The sequence below is a fragment of the Salvelinus alpinus genome, chromosome 26 (assembly GCF_045679555.1).
Source record: "Salvelinus alpinus chromosome 26, SLU_Salpinus.1, whole genome shotgun sequence".
NCBI classification, from domain to species: Eukaryota; Metazoa; Chordata; class Actinopteri; order Salmoniformes; family Salmonidae; genus Salvelinus; species Salvelinus alpinus.
The window spans coordinates 535,869-559,650 of NC_092111.1; the positions used below are offsets into that span (position 1 = coordinate 535,869).

General features: G+C 41.1%; 1 protein-coding gene across 4 annotated transcripts; it reads right to left on the reverse strand.

Moving 5' to 3' along the window:
- Window positions 1-3,263: 3,263 nt before the first annotated feature.
- LOC139554379 (microtubule-actin cross-linking factor 1, isoforms 6/7-like) lies at window positions 3,264-12,006 on the reverse strand. Of its 4 annotated transcripts, XM_071367127.1 has the most exons (6): window positions 10,123-10,334; window positions 7,127-8,699; window positions 6,149-6,366; window positions 5,988-6,044; window positions 5,784-5,883; window positions 3,264-5,684 (listed from the first exon to the last, which is right to left on the reverse strand). In XM_071367127.1, the coding sequence occupies exons 1-6, from the start codon at window positions 10,300-10,302 to the stop codon at window positions 5,512-5,514; spliced, it is 2,301 nt and encodes a 766-aa protein (XP_071223228.1). In that variant the 5' UTR covers window positions 10,303-10,334; the 3' UTR covers window positions 3,264-5,511. The 4 variants fall into 4 exon arrangements, 1 of the variants encoding a protein (XP_071223228.1); XR_011670828.1 differs by lacking the exons at window positions 3,264-5,684; window positions 5,784-5,883; window positions 5,988-6,044; window positions 6,149-6,366; window positions 10,123-10,334 and adding exons at window positions 10,400-10,469; window positions 10,648-10,729; window positions 10,868-10,920; window positions 11,323-12,006 and having other exon boundaries at window positions 8,592-8,699; XR_011670826.1 differs by lacking the exons at window positions 3,264-5,684; window positions 5,784-5,883; window positions 5,988-6,044; window positions 6,149-6,366; window positions 10,123-10,334 and adding exons at window positions 10,400-10,469; window positions 10,648-10,729; window positions 10,868-10,979; window positions 11,323-12,006 and having other exon boundaries at window positions 8,592-8,699.
- Window positions 12,007-23,782: the final 11,776 nt, after the last annotated feature.

A 23,782-nucleotide genomic window follows, 5' to 3' on the forward strand; every position in this document is an offset into this window, starting at 1 on the left:
AGTTTCAGTAAGATTGGATTTTTAGCATTTATAGCAATAGTTATCAATTGTACTACAGGGATGGATCAGGAGTCCAGTTCCTTGTGGTCTTATGAAAGACAGTCTCACGGGGTGTCTCTAATGAAACAACAGACATTGCTACTGGTAAATAAGAGCATCGTATGTATAGATGAAAACAACAAATCGGGCATTAACATACACTACATGACCAAAGGTATGTGGACACCTGCACCTGAAGCTTCCGACGAACAGTTCTTGTGCTGAAGTTGCTTTCAGAGGCCGTTTGGAACTCGGTAGTGATTGTTGCAACTGAGGATGATTTCTACGAGCTATGCGCTTCAGCACTCGGCAGTTGTCTGTGAGCTTGTGGGCTACCACTTCACAGTTGAGCCGTTGTTGCTCCAATATGTTTCCACTTCACAATAACAGCACTTACAGTTGGCAGCTCTAGCAGGGCAGAAACTTGACTAACTGACTTGTTGGAAAGGTGGCATCCTATGGTGGTGCCACGTTGAAAGTCACTGAGCTCTTCAGTAAGGCCATTCTACTGCCAATGGTTGTCTATGGAGATTGCATGGCTGTGTACTCGATTTTATACACTTGTCATCAACAGGTGTGGCTGAAATAGCCGAATCTACTAATTTGAAGGGGTGTCAACATACTTCTGTGTATATATAGTGTATGTAGTACTTGTCAGTAAACAGCAGCTTGAACTAGCTAACTAGCTGGTTTAGCTTACTCAAGGGTTCACATATTCTTCTACACACTCCATTTTATAAATGACCTTTAAATAAAGGAGGCTCCAGGGGAAGGTTTGGCTTCTTGATTCGTTTTCTGTTGATTGATTCATCGTCATCTGAAGACTCATTTTCGCCCTGTTCTTCTCCAGGCACCCTCAGTTCTGACTCCAGATCATCCATGACTCACAGTTCTTCATATTTAAGTAATATTTGCATTCAGTTTGGGGTTCAACACATGTTCCAAGGTCAAATAAATGCCTCCAATGCAATACATTGTATATGAAATACATATTGGTTTATAGGGAGAAAACTATTCTAGGTGGCAAAGTAAAAGTGGTGTTGGGATTACTCAATATGGTCTGTAGAATCTATATATGGTGTTATTTTATGGGGGACTGAGGTCTATGGCAACACTTTCTACTCCACCCAGTCCATAGCCCACAGTACAATACACTATAGAGTACCACAATATGAGTCATACCCATAAAATAAATTGTTCCAATCGTTTTTCCCTTACTGGATTATAGAAACACTTAAAATAAGGTCTGTGTTTCGTGTAGGCTTACTTTTGAGTGACGTTTTGATAACCGTGTAAATCTCTCTAGGTCCAGGACAAGCTGACTTAAACCCCTAAAAATTAAATGCTAATTAGCTGCTAATGTGGCTATCATAAAGAACTAAAAATGCCATGAATGATCTGGATGAGACTGCCGAATCGAGACAAAGGAAAGAATCTCTTGATTAACTATATCTAATGTTAGCAAAATGTAGTAATGAATACATTTCTTTAAATTGACAATTCTGTGAACTGTTTTGTGCAAGTTTTAAATTGACACAATATACCTGTTTGCAAAGGTCAGCTAGAGATGACGTGCAGGAGCTTGCAGGGATTTGTAGTCTTGCATGTCTACTTTGACGCTAATTAGCATTTTAGAATCTGAGAGTAAATAGACCCGAATAGATTTTTGAAAGTCACCTTGTCCAAGAGTGATTTAAATGGTTATCAAAACGTCATGCCAGGGTAAGCCTATACAAAACACAGCCCTTAAGTGTTTCTAAAATTCCTTAAGGGGAAAAATGAATGGTGGAAAAACGATTGGAACCATTTCCCTGTTCGGGTATTATGACACCGCCACTTTGGGGCGCTATAGCTGGGATAGGCAACTCTGTTCCTGGAGCGCAGCAGGTACTACAGGATTTTGTTCCAACTAGGCACCACACCTGACCAACTGAGCTAATTGATCAGTTCAGTGATTGCCTAAATTCAACACACCCGCTGTTCCAGGTTGGTAAATCAAAAACATGAAGGGTCTGCGGCACTCCAGGCCCATGGTTGCCTAGCCCTGCACTATAGGCCTATAAATTACATATTGGCTTAAATAGAAACAACTATTCTGGATGCTGAAATAAAGTGGGGTTGGGATTACTCACTAGGGTCTTCATTTTAATTTGACTTTATAACAAGAGGGCTTTGTGTTCGAGCCTATTTAAGAAATAAGAGGTAGGCCTACCTGTTTCACAGACAATTATAGGCTATACTATCCATAGATCTAACCTATATAATAATGATTTAACAACAATATACTGGAATAAAATATAATAACTTAGGGAAGGGAGTTTGTTGCAGAGATCTGGTGTTGGTGGAAGAACTGGTAAAGGGTGGACCTAGTGCTAAAGTAGGAGTTGACTGTACTGATAGTGACGCTGTTGTCTGGGGTGATAAGCGTTAACTGTGGAGTTGACCGTACTGATAAATGCATAGATAAGAATAATTTGACACAACAGATGGTAAATTAAAATAAGGCTCTTGAACCACCAAATCTGAAGCATAAATTGTATGGGGGTGGCATGGATGTTGTGAACGATCAGAAAGTTAAGACTCAAATGTTGTGTGTGTGTGGGGGGGGAACAAAAATGCATTTTGGGATTGTCATCATATTTCAATGGCAATACATTCCATTATGCAGCATAATGAAAAATGTGATTTCCAATTTTGTGAGGAAGTTGACAAAACCTTGCAATGGCCAATTGGAAAACCAATTGTCACTAAACATAGTGTCAGAAATCTTAGGAATATGTGGGACAAGAATGGAGGTTTTGTTAATCAGCCTCAGCCTCAGTTTAGCCTCAGTTTTGTTAATCAGATTGAGGAATAGGTTGAGTTGACCAATCCGTTGGGCCGTCACCCATATGTAATGAAATAGGAGATGAGGATGACAGCACAAATTTATGTCGGTGCAACAGTCAGACTAAACTAACTGATACAAAAACACCAAACACAGAGGGAGGAGGAGAAATGCAGTGAAAGGTAAATATGGTGAAGAATGTGTCACACAGCACAAGAAACCCCAAACACTTTTGTTTTTGTAAATCACCAAACTGTAAACAAGCACTGATTGTGTTGGCATATCTCCAGATTGTCAAAAGGATGTTGAATCTGCTACTTTTCTATGCAACTCAATCATGTTGAGTTCAAGTACAATCATTGTAAAATGGATTTACAATGGATTGACGGCCCTCCAGGTCTCCTTAGAGCGCTGCACCCACTCCTCCACCGCTGGAGCCTCGGTCTAGCTCTGATGCCACGGTGCCAGGACCGGCTGGTAGCCCAACATGCAGTGAAACGGTGACATGTTGGTGGAGGAGTGGCGGAATGAGTTCTGGGCCATTTCAGCCCAGGGGACGTATCTCGCCCACTCCCCTGGCCGGTCCTGGCAAAACGACCGCAGAAACCTACCCACCTCCTGGTTCACTCTCTCCACCTGCCCATTACTCTCCGGGTGATACCCCGAGGTCAGGCTGACCGAGACCCCCAGACGTTCCATAAACGCCTTCCACACTCGGGATGTGAACTGGGGACCCCGATCAGAAACGATGTCCTCGGGCACCCCGTAGTGCCGGAAGACGTGGGTGAACAGAGTTTCCGCAGTCGGTAGGGCCGTAGGGAGACCGGGCAACGGGATAAGACGGCAGGACTTAGAGAACCGATCCACAACGACCAGGATCGCCGTGTTTTTTGTTGTAAGCGCTCCTGAGATCTAGTTTGGTGAAGAAGCGCGCCCCGTGCATTGACTCAATCGCTGTGGCTATGAGAGGTAGTGGGTAACTGTACTTCACAGTGATCTGGTTTAGGGCTCGATAGGCAATAAACGGGCGCAGACCTCCCTCCTTCTTCTTCACAAAAAATAAACTTGAGGAGGCGGGTCAAGTGGAGGACCGAATGTACCCCTGATGCAGATATTCGGAGACAAATGTTTCCATAGCCGCCGTCTCCGCCTGTGACAGAGGATACACGTGACTCCTGGGAAGTGCAGCGTCTACTAGGAGATTTATCGCACAATCCCTACGACGATGGGGTGGTAATTGAGTCGCCTTCTTTTTGGAGAAGGCGAGAGCCAAATCGGAATATTCGGGGGGAATGCGCACGGTGGAGACCTGGTCTGGAGTTTCCACTGTAGTAGCACCAACGGAAACCCCTAGACACCTCCCCGAGTACTCTCGCGACCCCGTGAGAGCCCTCCGTTGCCATGAAACAGTGGGGTCATGACAGGCTAACCAGGGTAGATCTAGTACCACGGGAAACGCAAGAGAGTCAATGAGGAAGAGACTGAGCGGAAACGGTGGCCTCCCTAATCAACCCTGACCATAATGGTCGACTAAGGCGTGAACTGGGAAGGGCATAGCCACTGGAACAATGGGGATCCCTAAACTATGGGCAAATTATCTGTCTATAAAATTCCCAGCCGCGCCTGAATCGACGAGCGCTTTATGCTGGGAATGCGGGGAAAACTCAGGAAAAGTAACATACAAAAACATGTGTGCAACAGAGGGCTCTGGGTGAGAATGGTGCCGGCTCACCTGGGGTGACGCCAGAGTGCCCTGCCTGCTGCCTCGACCCCCAGAGGAACAAACCCGGCACTGACCAGATGGTCGCAGAGGTCTGGACGTCTTTGGGTAGCCAGCAGGTTATCCAGCCGAATGGACAGGTCCAACAGCTGGTCGAAGGTGAGGGTGGTGTCCCGCTGTTTAAAAAAAAAAACTAAAAATGGCATATCAGTTTGGATACTGTAATATCCATATGTGTAAACATACTGAATTATAATTGGATGCATTTTACCGACGTAAGAATGAAAAACTAAAGAAAGACTGTAAACGGCTGTTACCTGTGCTAACATGATTAAAAGTGAAGTAAACCATACTTTTTGCGCTGTAGTTTATATGATAAGCTCATTGGAAGGGTAACATACACAGGAGGTACATAAATGGGCATAAACACGTGACACAGAAAATAAAATATTGACATTTAGGAATTCAAAATGCATCTAAATATATTTCTTTCTGTCTATGGAATATATAAAAAAATGTAGTTAAAAAAAATATATATGTATAAAATATACTTGTCTGTACAGTAAGTAAATGTAGGAAATCCAAAAAAATATGTTTTTGTAATGTCTAAAATAAAATATATGTGTATAATATATATTTGTCTGTAAAGCAATGCAGAAGCAATAAGCATTGTAAAGGATGATAGAACACATCAAATTAATGTGAACATGATGACACAAAGGAGAGATTTAATTAAAAGATAATCTTTTAATACTTTTTTATGCTGAAAAAATCTATGTATGGCAAATCCACTCTGGGCAAATGGCCTGTTGGACAAAAATAAGAAATAGTTAACATCCTTGCTATTTCAGCCACTTGCTATGTTAAAGAAAAATCTCAGTTAATGATGAATGGATACAATTTGGAAGGATTTTCCAGTCATAACTCAGTAGGGTAGAGTGTCAGGTGGCACAACCATTGGTGCCATGAGGTCAACGTGTGAAGGAGGGAGTAAGCCAGAGAGCTGTCTAGGAAGCAGTCCAGGCCCATGGCTTGGAGGCTTTGAGTTGGTCCCAGCATTGTAATGCATTGTAGGGTATCTGCTGCCCCATAGACCTGCTGGTAGTGGGAAAGCTGTTAGCAGGAGACCACCAGGGACATCTATGATCGGCTGACACAGTCTTGGTTAAACCACATGTATTCTAAGGCAATATTCACCTGCTTTCATAGAGTAAGGATTCACTCCTTTGGGGACACTGCCAGTGTTCCCCTGATATCCATATGTCCCCATCGGTGGAGGTGGTGGTAGACACTTGTTCTGTAAAACACATCAACACATTTTCCAAATTGTTAGTAATATTATCACAGTTGAAATACAATGGTTGTTCACTGTTTTTAATTGAATTGAATTTAAGTGTGTACCTCAGCCTTGGGCTCAGTTTTGTTAACCCCTCTGTGCAGAGTTGGATCCCAGACAATCTGAGGAAGAAGATATTAGCAATGTGAATTAAGCCACAATAGTTTTGTTTTAATCCACTCAATTGTCTCTACATAGAATATAGTGTTAATAACCAGTTCCTTACAGATCTGTCTTTGTCCTCAGGTAGATGAACCTCCTTCTTATTAACTCTTCCACTCCCAAAGACCCAGCTGAGCCAGCCTCCACTGTTATTGTGAACAGCAGGGGTCTCGGGCTCAGCCACCGGCCGGCTGCCAGTCTGGCACTGAGGGTTGGCCTCGGAGTGTTCCGGCTTGGTGATGGACATCATTGCAGGATGCTCAACATATCTAAGTCGGACATCTGTAATAAGTGGGAGAAGTCAGGCCACTCTGCTCATGTCACCATACAGAACAATTACTAGCTGACAGGTAGAAACGTCTGGCTCTGATACTCTGTTACAACCCAATCTTAACCTACACGCAGTCACAGGGATTACTGGGAGGTTACTCCAGGACTCTGCGATCGCATTGTTTTGGTTGCAAAATCAACAATTCAGCGCATATTATGAGAGGGCTTACAAATTTGACCAATCACCAAACTAGTTCTGCATAAAATAGTCACATCATCACAATATTATCGCATAGAACTGAACCATTACCACAGTACAAAAAGAGGGCTCGCAGTTTCAACCAATCACCGCACATTTACTGCATAATATGATTCAATCAAGCCACACGTCAACACAGTTTTTTCCCTTGTCAGCGCATTTTTGCAACAAATTGGACAAAACAATTGCATATTGCTATGCAAAATGTCATAATTGTTGCTGCAAAATCTAGCATATTTATCCGCAAATATCAAAAAAATCCATGCGAAATCCTGGAGAGATTCACTGGAGTATGAAAATGTATACACTCACTACTGTAAGTCGCTCTGGATAAGAGCGTCTGCTAAATGACTAAAATGTCAAAGTAAAATGGAGCTCAACCTGTTTTATGTAGAAAATAAATGAAAGTATTACAGATATACACTCACATGAGCCATACATTTAACTTATAACAGCTAATTCTCACACTATCACAATGGTAATTTCTTTACTAATTAGGTAAGTTTAAGTGACCTCTTCTCTTGGAATAGAAATCCACAGGTGGAGTACACACTCCACCATCCCATTTCCACAGTGGTGCTACCATGGGGATGATGGGAGGTGGTTGTGGATGATTGTGTCCATTCTTCACAGGGACACTGGTTGTGAGGAAGATCTCCTCCCTCTCTGCAGGGACACTAGCCTTTGGGACAATCCACTCCCTGTGCGCAGGGACGCTGGCCTTCAGGAGGATCAACTCCCTCTGTGCAGGGATGACGCCTGATGCTCGGAGAATCCCCTCCCTCTGTACAGGGACACTGGCTGTTTGGAGGATCCCCTCCCTCTGTGCAGGGACACTTGATGTTTGGAGGATCCTCTCCCTCTGTGCAGGGATGAGGCCTGATGCTCGGAGGATCTCCTCCCTCTGCACAGTGATGCTAGCTGCTGGGAGAACCCCCTCCCTCTGTGCAGGTACACTGGCTGTTTGGAGGATCCCATTCCTCTCAGCAGAGACACTAGCCTTTGGGACAATCCCCTCATTGTGCGCAGGGACGGTGGCCATTGGGACGATTCTCTTCCTCTGCGCAGTGACACTGGCCATCAGGAGGATCAACTCCTTTTGTGCAGGGATGAGGCCTGATGCTCTGAGGATCTTCTTCTTCTGCGCAGTGATAGAAGATCCTGGAAGAATCCCTTCCCTCTGTGACGGGATGAGGCCTGATGCTCGGAACATCTCCTCCCTCTGCGCAATGATTATAGCTGCTGGGAGAACCCCCTCCCTCTGTGCAGGGACACTGGTTGTTTGAAGGATACCCTCCCTCTGTGACGGGATGAGGCCTGATGCTCGGAGGATCTCCTCCCTCTGTGCAGTGATGCTAGCTGCTGAGAGAATCCCCTCCCTCTGTACAGGAACACTGGCTGTTTGGAGGATCCCCTCCCTCTGTGCAGGGACACTGGCTGTTGGGAGGATACCCTCCGTCTGTGCAGGGACACTGGCTGTTGGGAGGATACCCTCCCTCTGTGACGGGATGAGACCTGATGCTCGGAGGATCTCCTCCCTCTGCACAGTGATGCTAGCTGCTGGGAGAACCCCCTCCCTCTGTGCAGGTACACTGGCTGTTTGGAGGATCCCATTCCTCTCAGCAGAGACACTTGCCTTTGGGACAATCCCCTCCCTGTGCGCAGGGACGCTGGCCATTGGGACGATTCCCTTCCTCTGCGCAGTGACACTGGCCATCAGGAGGATCAACTCCTTTTGTGCAAGGATGAGGCCTGATGCTCTGAGGATCTTCTTCTTCTGCGCAGTGATAGAAGATTCTGGAAGAATCCCCTCCCTCTGTGACGGGATGAGGCCTGATGCTCGGAAGATCTCCTCCCTCTGCGCAGTGATGCTAGGTGCTGAGAGAATCCCCTCCCTCTGTACAGGGACACTGGCTGTTTGGAGGATCCCCTCCCTCTGTGCAGGGACACTGGCTGTTTGGAGGATCCCCTCCGTCTGTGCAGGGACACTGACTGTTTGGAGGATACCCTCCCTCTGTGACGGGTTGAGGCCTGATGCTCGGGGGATCTCCTCCCTCTGCACAGCAACTTCGGCTGCTGTGATGATCTGCAGGTATAATATAGAGAATATAGTAATTCCCTAAAAAATCAACCACTTGGAATCTATAACATCATTGATACATACACTGAGTGTATTAAACATTAAGAACACCTTCTCTTTCCGTGACATAGACTAATCAGGTGAAAGCTATAATCCCTTATTGATGTTAATTGTTAAATCTTCTTCTCAGTGTAGATGAAGGGGAGGAGGCAGGTTAAAGATTGATTTTTAGACAATTGAGACATGGATTGTGTATGTGTGTCATTCAGAGGGTGAATGGGCAAGACCAAAGATTTAAGTCCCTTTGAACAGAGTATGGTAGTAGGTGCCAGGCGCACCGGTTTGTGTCAAGAACTGCCATGCTGTTGGGTTTTTCCCGCTCAACAGTTTCCCCTGAGTATCAACAATGGTCCACCACCAAGGGGGATGGCAACTCAATAGGAAGCTGTTCTTAATGATTTGTTCACTCAGTGTAGATCAATCCCTAGCATATACTTTCATTTGTATGTGTACGATACTGTAAATACACAAATTATATTAATGTTATCTACAATATATTATAATACCGTAAGCCTCCCTGCTGCAGGGGCATTTCCTCCTACATTTTTGAGCTGATTTTCTTCACTTTAGCAATATTTTGTATCTTTGTTATATTTCACATTTATTGTGTTTGGAATGGCACTGTTACCACAGGAGATGATGCTATCATAAAGTATTTGATGTAAGTATGTAGGATAATTACCCATAATGCTCACTGACTGGACATTCAAAATTACCATGGCAATTATTGACGCATTAACATGCTATCGGAAACTTGGAACCTCAGAGTTAAAATGAATGTAAGTTATCAGTGTAAAGCTTCCTACTGGTTGATTCTGATACTTCACAAGTGGGAAACTTGAAATCATCATTCCATAACGAGTTAGCGAGTCAGAAATGTCAGAATTTCCTAGTTCCGACTTGAAGGGCCTTCTATAATGTTGGGCCGGTCAGTAACCAAATAATTTTACTGTGCCCAATCGCACACAGACTTTTATGGTCACACAAGTTGCCACCGGTGGATTCAAAATGAGTAGCCTAACAATTATTTACATGGCCCCAGGTACATTTGAAACCAAATTATTTTTCTGTGAGAAATCAATAATAGTTGCACACATAGGGTAACAGTGAGCAATTGACAGTGAGCAATGAGCAAGATAAGTATAGACGGGAAGTTGACAATAGCTTATTATTAGTGTAAATAAATTGTATTTCTATGGTTTCAGTCCTCAAAGATTGAATTGCATTGAATTGAATTAATCAGATCCAATGATTTACTGCCCGTAGGGTGGGGTACCGCTAGTCATCATTATTATAATCACCATCTCAATCATTATCACCATACCATCACAGACTTATTCTTCTGTATCTGAGACTCATCTGACACTACCTTAGACAAGGCAGTCTGCAACTCAATACACTGCCCCTGCATGGTGTTCAGCGTCCCCTGCATGTGGTTAATCGAATGCTTAACATCGTTCAGCAGGATCTGAATCTCAAGCCTGCAAGAAATCAGGTGGTTCAACATACTGAGATGACGAGAGGCTTCAGACCATGCCCATTGGACCATCTTTAGGATTCTTTCTCACTTAACACCAATCTTATTAGGAATGTAACTTTGTACAGAAGATGTTACTATAGTGTTATTTAGAGTAAAAAAAGTGTACTTTGTCAGGCGCCAAAAGGATGACGGGATGTCTCCCTGCTCCAGTGAGCTCTGCTGGCAGGTCTTGCTCACTGTTGGAGGAACGGGAGCAAAATTAGAGGAAACATATCTATGGTTGTTCAGCAATGAAACATTCATGGAATAATGGGGATTGTCCTTCCCTGTGAAAAGAATAACAGCTGGGGTTTACTTTCTCACTTTTAGATAATGTAATACAATCTTTAAACCCATCAGAAGTGTAGTGCTTACCTCCATTAAAATATTGGTCCATGTTATTTATGGCTGCATTGTCCCAATGTTGACCACTAGTTCCAACTTGTGATGAGAGGGTCTTGATGAAACGATCAAGTCAACATTTTGTTAGACATTTCAGAGATAGCATTAACAATTGTACATGAGACAGTGCTTCCAGATATTGAGGTATCTTCCTTCTGAGATATGTAAAAAAAAATATGGTGTGTCTACTCACATGAAAGGTATCCATGATTCTAGATTAAGCCAATCATGTACGTGATTACCATCCTATGGGTCAGCAATGGAATGATTGTTACACAGCTTTCAGGCAACTTTATGTCTTGGGCCTGGATGAATCATTGAAATGCAAGTAATGTTGTGAATTTGTGATTCATAATTGCCATTATAATTTTGAATATTCCATCAAAGTTATTTGTTTTGACAGTCAAAACAACTCAATTTTACAATTAATCACTTGAATTGAGTAACTTGAGTTGACGGAAGTAGCAACTTTATATTCTGACCTAAACACTGATTTGTGCATTGCCTAATGCATAATCTATGTATATTATTGGCCATTGGACTGCTCAGTCAAAACAACAAACTTTTATGATGAATCACTTGACTGGAGTAACTTAAGTTCGGAACTAAAACATTAAAAGTAGGCTATAGCTTGACGCATATCCTTACCTTGGACAAGCGTATCCAAAAGGCCTATCCAGTCGTGCGTGAAGATACCTTTAGGTAGATAAAAGCGCGGTACGGGTTGAGACACGCTCGATATTGTGAATCTGTAACACTGCTATAAAAGCACGTTTTCATTTATAATTTACACTGTAGAATGACCTGCTAGCCAATCAGAATCTAGTTTTAAACAATACCGTGGGTTCCATGGAACGTCACAAACATATTAGGCCACTTGCGTCACAGATTACAGTCACTGAACATGGGTTTAATAGCTATATTGGCTATATGTACAGTATATGCACATCGTATTGAATTGAGATTACATTTACTGCACCACTGTAATTATGTAGCCTAATCCTATGAGGATCATATGTAAAATGTCAGAATCATGGCACAATGAAAACATAATTAAATTGACTGCAGATTATAAAATTCACTGTGACACAATATCAATGTAATTCCAATTAAATTACGTTGAACCAACGTGGAATAAACATTGAATTGATGTATGTACCCAGTGGGAAGTGATCAATTCGAAATGATTGAATTACATACAGTACTACAAAGAAAGATATACAAAAATTGCTTCGAGAAGCTCTAATTTCCCTGGGCCAACCAAACGTAAAATGTATGTACGGATTACTGTACATCGTTTTGGATGAAAGCGTCTGCTTTCAAATCTCTGACTCACACATATGTACAATCTCGCAATGTTTATTTCTGGCCCTTTCACGTTTGCGGGATTTTGTGAAGTAAATGATGAGCAGGAGAGCTCCATGAAATCAGTGATATGGTAAAGATTGCGACATGAGAGGGTGTAACATTTCTAGCTGAGGAACAATTTTGGGGGTTTCTCACAAAGTTTATAGTTTTAGACTGCAGTTACAATTTGTTGTTTTTTTTTCCACAAAAAATGATATCTAACCATACAATGAATAATTTTGTAATTAATCAAACATTTGACATATATTTTTGACTATTTCCAACGAACAAGCTAGCTATCGAAAAGTGTCCGCGTGTGTAGTTAAATTAGCCTGCTAACGTCTTCATAGCTAGTAGCATGTAATCAGGACATGACCAAACTGTTGCTGAGATAATGGATGTTGAAACTTCCAAGGAGAAAAGAGGCATTGTTGAAACTCACTCATATGCTTGCGGTGTAAACAAGGGGGGTGAATGCGATTCATACCCGAATACCCCAACCAAGGAGTAGCTTCCATTTGACAAAGAAGCTCTGAATCGTCTGTGGCCGATAATTGAGAGAGCAAGGAAGGAAGGGAAAAGGGCATACTTTGCGGGAGCTAAGGCTTTTGTTAATGGAAGGGAAATTCACGCTGACGCCTAGTTTGTTGGCTGCTGGACTTGTCAAGTGAGTTGTGCAGGACTGAGTTTTATTTGCTAATTTGATAAAACTATTTATTTATTGAGGAAAGAGCATTGTTTGTGTGAGCCAAACTTTTTTTATATATATATTTTTTTTATGGCAGGGAAATTCGCACTGACACTTAATGTTAGCTTGATGGCTATTCGTTTTTACCAATCTATGGTACAATGTTATTTGCAATTGTATAAATATATATAATTTAGATCAACCACTTACGTGGTGCAAAGGTATGTTTTTATTTGCAACTAGTAAGACCTTTTCTTTTTATGAGAACCCGATTCATGTGAACGTATACAAGTTTAATATTCTTCATATAGTCACTTTGATAGTAAATGTCCATTTCAGTTTTTTTCTATTAATGCCAGGGGAATCTGTAATTTTTTGAAAAGGAGATCTTTATTTTTGTATTGTAAGGGTAAGAGTGCCGACTTATTTCTTTCAAGAAACTCATGCCTGTTGCACAGATACTGCGTTTTGGAAGTGTCAATGGTGATGATATGAATGACATTTGGTTTTCATTTGGTACTAATCGATCAGCAGGTGTCCCTATTTTAAAAGGCAACTTAAAGGCTCATATATTGAGTCATGAAGCAGATAATACAGGGAGATGGATTATACTATTGGTAGATGTTAACCATGTTCAATTCATAGTTGTAAATACTTAAGCTTCCAATAACAAGTCAAGTAACTGTATTTTATTTAGAGACATTGAGAGGAAAATAAGTAAAATTATGTCTAAATTTCAATTGGCCAAAGTAATATGGGGTGGAGATTTTAATACAGTATTACATGATAATCTAGATAGATGGCCTCCTATGGATAGCAATTCTGTTTGTGAGATAAGGAATATATGTCTAAGGTTAGGTGTTCTAGATATTTGGAGACATAAGAACCCAGATAAGATTATGTTTACATGGAGTACCAAAGATTTATCTATACAATCCCGTATTGATTTCTGGCTGATATCTGAAGATATTGCTGACAAGGTTGATACAGTCTCCATTGAACCATTGATTTTAACAGACCACAACGGGATCTCAATAAAGATAAATATGCATGGTTTGTCAACCAAAAAAAGTTCAAGGTTACTGGAAAATGAACAAGACTTTACTAGAGAATTAAGTATTTAAGAAGGAAGTAGCAGGAATGAATGATAAATACAGGAATTGTGCCTGTGTTATGAATATGTTTGGAAGTTACTGGGAGCTAAGGAAATTTGATTAAGGCTTTTGGCTATTTCAATGGGAAAAGAAATTGCTCGTGCCAAGAGAGAGAAAGAATATGACATCATAAAGGGAATAATGGATTAAACTAAAAAAAGGGAACTAACTAATCAGGAATTACTGGAGCTATCATCATTGCAAATGCAGTTAGATTGTTTCTACGAGGAAAAGGCCCGGGGAGCGTTTGTAAGAGCAAGACGATTAAAGATATTTCTTTAATTTAGAACAAAGGGCAGGCGAAAAGACTTCCTTCCATATGTCAATTAATGATTACTGGGAATAAAGTAATGATTACTGGGAATAATAAATACTCCCAATAAAAATCCAAAAGAAATCTCTCAGCATGTTTCCCAGTTTTATCAGAATCTGTATACATCAGCCCAGCCAACTTCCAATATGGATCTTTTCTTCGACAATGTAGCAAAGAAGTAGCTAATAAGATAATGATTTCAGGGATTTTTGTGATGAGTTATCTGAAATTGAGATAAGACTGTATTAAAAGCCTTAAGGACAATAGGTTCCCTGGAAATGATGGTTTAATAAGCGAGATTTATAAATCATTCAATGATAAATTGATTCCTTTCATTCTTGCTATGCTTCCTTAAAGCAAGGTGTAATTACTATGATTCAATGGACATGGGTGGGGGAATATTTGTGTGACGACCTAAAATGGGGGCAGAAGCTCACCAGCACCCCATCTTATATGTCCAACCACCCTGAACGTCAGACTCTATTGAAGCACATAAGGTGATGTAAAGTACTTAAGTAAAACTACTTTAAAGTACTACTTAAGTAGTTTTGGGGGGTATCTGTACTTTACTATTTATAGTTTTGACAACTTTTACTTTACTACATTTCTAAGGAAAATAATGTACTTTTTACTCCATACATTTTCCCTGACACCCAAAAGGAATCGTTACATTTTGAATGGCTAGCAGGCAGGAAAATTGTCGGTTTGATACTGCCAAATTCTCTAAAATGAAGTTGGAAGCGACTTATGGTAGAGAAATGAACATTCAATTCTCTGGCAGCAGCTCTGGTTGACATTCCTGCAGTCCGCATACCAATTGCACAATCCCTCAGAACTTCAGACGTCTGTTGCATTGTGTTGTGACAAATATGCACATTTTAGTGGCCTTTTGTCCCCAGCAAAAGGTGCACCTGTGTAATGATCATGCTAGTTAATCAGTTTCTTAATATGGTGCACCTTTCAATGTGGATAGATTATCTTGGCAATGGAGAAATGCTCACCTTTCTTCTTTTTTTTTTGGCGTACAGAACATTTCCCGGGACCTTTAACTTCAGCTCATGAAACATGGGACCAACCTTTTACATGTTGCGTTTTTTTGTTCAGTATAGTTTATTACAAATATAGCCGTATACAGTCCTCCAGATATCTGTTGACAAGGACATACATCACTGTGTATTTGTTACACTGTACATACAAAAATGGCCAAACATTTTTTTGTTTGTTGCCATTTTCCATTGTTACTAACTTGTACTGGTTAAAAGTATGATTAAAGAAGAAGAAAAACGTGTATTTTTTGCAAACCATGTTTAAGTACTTCTAAAAGAGACAATGACAAATTCATGGTTCAACAAGATATTATAGTCATCAAAAGGGCAGAATTTTAGCATTGATATACTTATGATACAGTACTTTACAGCTTTGATTGGTCACAGAATATATAACATGAAGGGGTGATGTAATTATCTGAATTACTGTAGATTTGAATAGTTTAGTTAATCAAAAGTGAAGTATGGTTATAGGTCCAATGGGTGTTGTTCATATACCACTGACTCAAAATCAATATATTAGATACATACTACTTATCAGCATATTGACAGATTATTGCTATCAACTGCTGGTTGCAAGTTATTTTACCCTGTTTGTTTATTTTGGAACAATGGCAATTAAGTTGATTAAAATTAAGAATAGATAGATGGGCTACCACTGGTGTCACAGGCATCACAGGTCTTGACCACCATGTTGCGATGCTTCTTTAGGATCACGTTGTTGTTGTCAGCGTAGAAGAGTACAGAGATGGGACTCAGCTTGGTGGTTGTGCAGCACGCTTTGGGAACCTCATCCGGCTTCAGAAGGTGAACCTGCCATTGAAAACGGTAAATCAGACTCATTCATACATGCACTTTCATATAGTCAATGATAATATCCTGTTATAAAAGAGATATGGGTTATTTAAGCAGTAAGGCCCAAGGAGGGGTGGTATATTGGCTATATACCACAAACCTCAGTGGTGCCTTATTGCTATTAGAACACCTACTCATTCAAGGGTTTTTCTTTATTTTTACTATTTATTTAACCAGGAAGGGCTCATTGAGATTTAAAATCTCCTTTTCAAGAGCGCCCTGGCCAAGATAGGCAGCACCAAGTTATTACAAAAATACAGACAAACAACATGAAAAACTAGTAATCTAGTAGAAACCATTGAATTCACAAGAGTATAACAAAAATCAAAAACAGCAAATTAAAAACATTGACAGGTCAGGGAATCAGTCTCAAGATCATTCATCAGTGATTTAAAAATACCAATCGGGACAAGTTCTTCCAGTTTAAAAGTATTTTGTAAGGCGTTCCAAGACGATGGCGCAGAGTACATAAAAGCCCTTTTACCAAATTCAGTTCGGACATTTGGAACAGTTAGCAGGATAAAGTCCAGCGAACGAAGAGAGTACCCACCACATTTCTGAACAATAAAAATGCCCAAATAAAAAGGTAGTAAACCCAAAATGGCTTAATAAATCAAAGTATACCAGTGACTGAGCCTACGAGTGACTAGAGAAGGCCAGCCAACCCTGGTATACAAAGTGCAGTGGTGCATAAGGGTTTTGCAGTTTTAAAAAAATCTCAAAGTGCCATGGTAAAGGGTATCAATTGATCTCAAACACTGAGCGGAAGCATTCATATATAAAATATCCCCATAGTCTAGTAAAGGCATAAATGTAGCTGATACTAGCCTCCTGGCTTCAAAAGAAAAACAGGCCTTATTCCTAAAATAAAATCCCAATTTCAGCTTCAATTTTTTTGTAAGTTGTTGAATATGCAATTAAAATTCCAAGATATTTATATGAGGTTACAACCTCAATCTCCTTGCCCTGACAGGTAGTAATAGGTGGAAGGTTCAGAGGTCTATTTCTTGCTTTAGAAAACACCATTAGTTTAGTTTTGTCAGTATTGAGGATAAGCTTCAATTGACACAAGGTATGTTGAACAGTATAAAAAGCCGTTTGCAAGTTCTGGAAAGCTTTTGTAAGAGACGAGGCACAACAGTAAATAACAGTATCATCAGCATAAAAATGAAGTTGCGCATTTTGGACATTTTTGTCTAAATCATTTAAATAAATAGTGAATAAGCGAGGACCAAGTACATAGCCTTGGGGCACACCATTAAAGACAGACAATTTAACAGACATAAGCCCATCAAATTGAGTGCACTGAGTTATATCAGACAGATAGTTAGCAAACCATGCAACTGCATGCTCTGAAAGACCTACACTCGACAATCTCTGCCTTAGTATAGCATGATAAACTGCATCAAAAGCCTTAGAGTTCAATAAAAAGTGAGACACAGTGTTGTTTTTTGTCAAGGGCTTCAGTGATATAATTTAAAACCTTCATGGCTGCTGTAATTGTGCTATACTTCTTCCTGAAGCCCGATTGGTACATTGATAAAATAGAGTTAGTAATTAAAAACTCTTTTAGCAGTTCACTCACAAGGGTTTCAAGTATTTTCACCAGGGGTGACAGCTTTGAGATTGGCCTATAATTATTTAAAAGAGTTGGATCTCCCACTTTTAAAAGTGGTAGGACAAATGCTGATTTCCAGATTTTCGGAATATCATTACATTCCAGGGTTAGATTGAACCGATATGTAAGTGGTTCAAGTATGAAATCAGCTGCCAGATTTAAAAAGCAGGGATCCAAAAGATCAGGACCTGCAGGCTTTCTCTGATCTAAGGATTTCAGGGCTTTATGTACCACCTGCACTGAGAATGGCAAAAAGCTAAAAGTTTGACCAGCTCTCACTGGTTCATCCACACAGGGTTGTAAAGAGATGGAGGACACTGAATCAAACAGCCTACCAGATGATACAAAGTGCTCATTGAAACAATTCAGCGTTTCAGTTTTGTCATATACAGCAAGAGAGTCCTTCAAAACACATGACGGTAATTCATTAGCATTACTGTTACCAGACATAGACTTAATAGCCTTCCAAAACGTTCTAGGGTCATTCAGGTTATCAGTGGTAACAGACATAAAATATTCAGACTTGGCCTTCCTGAGAAGAAAATAACACTTGTTTCGTAATTGCCTAAAAATAAGCCAATCAGCATCAGAACATGATTTCCTTGCTTTAGCCCAGGCTAGATTACGGTCGTGAATAATACAAGACAGCTCAGAAGAAAACCATGGATTATCCCGCCCTTTAACCCTGAACCTGCGGAATGGGGCATGTTTGTTTACTATTTGGAAAAAAAACATAATGAAAGAATATCCAGGCAGTTTCCACATCAGGGATAAGCTCAATCTTGCTCCAGTCAAAATAAAACAAATCATGAAAGAAAGCCTGCTCATTAAAACACTTCAAATTTCTCTTACGAATAAAACGTGGGTTTGTCTTAGGAACCTTAGTATTTCTAACAGCAACAACAGCACAATGGTCACTTAAATCATTACAAAAAACACCAACCGCAGAATATTTATGTGGAACATTTGTTAATATCAAATCAATCAGGGTAGATTTATCTGGGCATTTAAGATTTGGGCAAGAAGTTTATACATAAGGTGCGTCAAAGAAGAAAATGCTATTTTCTACATTGTTGAATAATAGTGAAGACATCAAAACTATGAAATAACTGAAATGGAATCATGTAGTAACCAAAAAAGTGTGAAACATATCATATATTTCAGATTCTTCAAATAGCCACCCTTTGCCTTGATGACAGCTTTGCACACTCTTGGCATTCTCTTAACCAACTTCACCTGGAATGCTTTTCCAACAGTCTTGAAGGAGTTCACACATATGCTGAGCACTTGTTGGCTGTTTTTCCTTTACTCTGCGGTCCTACTCATCTCAAAACATCTCAATTTGGTTGAGGTCGGGGGATTGAGGAGGCCAGGTTATCTAATGCAGCACTCCGTCACTCTCCTTCTTGGTAAAATAGCCCTTACACCGCCTGGAGGTGTGTTGGGTCATTGTCCTGTTGAAAAACAAATACATTCTCCTGAGTGGTGCAGTGGTCTAAGGCAAGCTGTGCAGTTAGAGATCCTGGTTGGAGTCCAGGCTCTGTCGCAGCCGGCCGCGACCGGGAGACCCATGGGGCGGCACACAATTGGCCCAGCGTCATTGGCCCAGCGTCGTCCGGGTTAGGGGAGGGTTTGGCCGGCAGGGATGTTCTTGTCCCATCGAGCTCTAGCGACTCCTGTGGCGAGCCGGGCGCAATGCACACTGACAGGGTTGCCAGGTGTATGGTGCTTCCTCCGACCCATTGGTGCGCCTGGCTTCCGGGTTAAGCAGGCATTGTGTCAAGAAGCAGTGCGGCTTGGCTGGGTTGTGTTTTGGAGGACGCACGGCTCTCGACCTTCGCCTCTCCCGAGTCCATACGGGAGTTGCAGCGATGAGACAAGACTGTAACTACCAATTGGATACCACGAAAAAGGTGTAAAAGTAACAAACAATTGTTTTTATTTTTTTATAATAATTTATTAAAACAAATGATAGTCCCACTAAGCCCAAACCAGATGGGATGACGTATAGCTGCAGAATGCTGTTGTAGCCATGCTGGTTAAGTGTGAATTCAAAATAAATCACAGACAGTGTCAACAGCAAAGCATCCCCACACCATAACACCTCCTCCTCCTCCATGCTTTATGGTAGGAAATACACATGCAGAGATCATCTGTTCACCCACACCGCATCTCACAAAGACATGGCAGTTGGAACCAAAAATCTCAAATTTGGGCTCCAGACCAAAGGACAAACTGATTGTGTTTCATGGCCCAAGAAAGTCTCTTCTTCTTATTGGTGTCCTTTAATAGTGGTTTCTTTGCAGCAATTCAACTATAAAGGCCTGATTCACACAGTCTCCTTTGAACAGTTGATGTTGAGATGTGTCAGTTACTTGAACTCTGTGAAGCATTTATTTGGGCAGCAATATCTGAGGCTGGTAACTCTAATGAACTTATCCTCTGCAGCAGAGGTAACTCTGGGTCTTCCATTGCTGGGGTGGTCCTCATGAGAGCCAGTTTCATCATAGAGCTTGATTGTTTTTGCAACTACACTTGAAATATTCCGTATTGACTGACCTTCATGTCATAAAGTAATGATGGACTGTTGTTTCTCTTTGCTTATTTGAGCTGTTCATGCCATAATATGGACTTGGTATTTTATCAAATAGGGCTATCTTCTGTATACCCCCCCACCTTGTCAAAACACAATTGATTGTGTCAAACGCATTAAAAAGGAAAGAAATTCCACTTTTAAGAAGGCACACCTGTTAATTGAAATGCATTCCAGGTGACTTTCTCATGAAGCTGGTTGAGAGAATGCCAAGAGTGTGCAAAGCTGTCATCAAGGCAAAGGCTGGCTACTTTGAAGAATCTAAAATATATTTGGATTTGTTTAGCACTTTTTTGGTTACTACATGATTCCATATGTGTTATTTCATCGTTTTGATGTCTTCACTATTTTTTTTTCAATGTAGCAAATAGTAAATATAAAGAAAAACCCTTGAATGAGTAGGTGTTCTAAAACTTTTGACCGGTAGTGTAGAGCCTTTTTTCCCTTGGGCTGTGGCCCCCTTGTCTGAATTTGGTCAATATGTCCTCCAAAAGACTTTATAGCCCACTGTGGCAAAGACTATACTTTCAGGAGTTAAACAACACAATAAAAACAATCACCTTGTTTGTCTCATTCTTCCAATCTAGCTAGTGACTTTATAAAACACAATATTTGGTATTTGTATTTTATATTATAACAACGATATAGGAAAGCATCTGGTGGCAAAGTAGCCAAAAACATAAAATTATTAATTCATTCAAGGTTTACAAATATGCCCAATCAATAGAACATTATGTCAGAAAACAATAGTCTAAACCCAATGTCTCTACCAAATATGATTGAAAAGTTACCGATGATTTACTCTGAGATATTTAACCTCACAACACCAAATATGGAACACATACAACCAAGTGCGGTGCAGTCTAAACTAGTAATGGTCACAGCAAATGATCATTATTATTTCATCAACACTGTCAAGTACAAGTATATGAATGTTATAATATTGTAGAGAACAAGCTAATGATTAATTCTATGTAATTTCTAATGACATAAGGCAAAGAAAACAACGTTTGGACATGAATTTCGTAGCTCCCTCCTGAATTTACCCTTTTTCTCTCTACATTGTATAGCAAGTAAGTGAATATATAAAAAGAATATGTCATTCATCAGACACTTTTATCCAAAGCGACATACAATAAAACCTGCTGTCGTTTATGTATGGGTGGTGACGGGAATCGAACCCACTACCCTGGCTTTGCAAGCATCATGCTCTATCATGGTCATGGGTGCACCTCAGCCACGCTCAAGGTCCTAAACGATATCTTAACCGCCATCTATAAGAAACAATACTGTGCAGCCGTATTCATTGACCTGGCCAAGGCTTTTGACTCTGTCAATCACCACATCCTTACCGACAGACTCAACAGCCTTGGTTTCTCAAATCATTGCCTCGCCTGGTTCATTAACTACTTCTCCGATAGAGTTCAGTGTGTAAAATCGGCTTCCTGTAGCTCGGGCCTCTGGCAGTCTCTATGGGGGTGCCATAGGGTTCAATTCTTGGGCCGACTCTTCTCTGTATACATCAATGATGTCGCTCTTGCTGTTGGTGAGTCTCTGATCCACCTCTACGCAGATGACACCATTCTGTATACTTCTGGCCCTTCTTTGGACACTGTGTTAACTACCCTCCAGACGAGCTTCAATGCCATACAACTCTCCTTCCGTGGCCTTCGATTGCTCTTAAATACAAGTAAAACTAAATGTATGCTCATTGGTCACTGATTTTGAATGCTTGTTTTGTTGTCGTAGGGCTGGGAGGAGGACATACTGCCTGAGGAGAGGGAGGTTCCTCTGGTAAAGTGAGTTCCTCTAAATGTCTGTGTAGTCTGGGCTTGTCAGATGCTGAAGGATAGTGGTCATAATGCTGCTATCCCCCATTGACTCTAATGGTTGAAATGCTGCAATCCCTCCCTTTCACAGCCTCTACCTTACCACCAAGAGAGTGGAGGAGATCGCCCTGAGGCTCGTCTCCCTGTGCCAGGCCTTCACTGTGAGTGGACACACTTTTCTTTTTCTCTCTGTGACTTCTTGTTCTCTCCTAGAGGAAGATGTCTCACCCTAACTCTTCCCTCTCCCCTAGACCCTGCTTGGTTCCACCCTGAGCAGGAACCATCTGTTTGTGGCGGGAAAGGTCCTCCTGGGCGCACTGGTTCAGGCCAACCACATGGTAACTCACTAACGCATTCTCTTTCAAGGGAAAGAGAGCGCCCCTGAGGTGAAATGTGTTCTGTTCACTAAGATGCTCTTTTCTTTGTCATAGGACGAGGCCAAGTTCATCCGTACTTATAACGACTTTGTGGACTACCTGAGTGACCCCTCCAAGCGGAATGACATTGAGAGGGAGCTGGCTGAGGCAAAGGTGAGTTCATTAACTCTTTCAAGTCTCACTGAGTTCTTCCACATGCATGTCTTTTATACATCACAGTAGCTGATCTATATGAAATCATTCCTATTTTCTCCAAACGTGTTTTCTTGTCCTAGATCCATCATGTGAACATGATAGATGTCCTCTTTGAGCTGGTGCTGTTTGGGATGATGACAGCTCAGAAGTCCCTGATGGTGGTAAGTAGCATCTCACTGGTACATGTTTTGATATCTCTCTATTAGCAGTTTCACTTCAATTCCTCTTCTCTTCTATTCTCTCCTCTTTTCTCCTCCTTTGTTTCCTTTAGCACGCCGGTGGGTTTGTGGAGCATCTGTACGCTCTCCTGTACTCCTTCCTGCCCACTGCTGCCAACATGGAGCCAGAGGCAGATACCTGCTGCTGCTCAATGTAAGAGTCAAGAGGTTACTTCCTGTTTACTTCCATATTCTTAGTGTACTTCCTTTTTACTTCCTTATTCATGGTTAACCAGGTTCCAATGTCATTTTAGGGGGAGTATTTCTAATTGTCTCTCTCCTCTTGATAAACTAGTAACTCAGAGCCATTTTCTATGTGTTGTGTGGTGTTCTCTTCAGGGCGGGCTGATGGCTCTGCTAGATGACATGTTTGGCCAGCAGCTGGCCTGGTACTTTAACACAGAGACTCTGGTCACGGAGCTCTCCAGCCTCCTGGAGTACCACTTGGAGAACATCATGGCCAGCATGTAGTCCTACTCCAGGGACCATACTCCTTTCTCCTTCTCTCTCTCTTTTGAAGGATTGAGGACTTGAAGTGCTTTGTTGAACCCTGATTAGTTAACACCCATTAATTTAATGTATTCTCTTGTTTTCTCTCCCCACAGGATGCTTGTGACACTTTGCCACCCAAGAGGGATCTAGACACCAATGCACTACATTACTTTGCACTGAATTTGAAATGTTTAAATAAAATAAGTTGAAGTTCAAAAACATTTTTGTTTCCGTCTTTTCATCTATTTGATTTTATGACCATTTCCTCTTCCTAGAGGTATAATGCTAATATTAGATTATTACATGAACAATGATGCTTTATTATCTGCATATGGAAATAAAAAAACGATGTTTAGTTGATTTACAGATACTACAGGCCCACA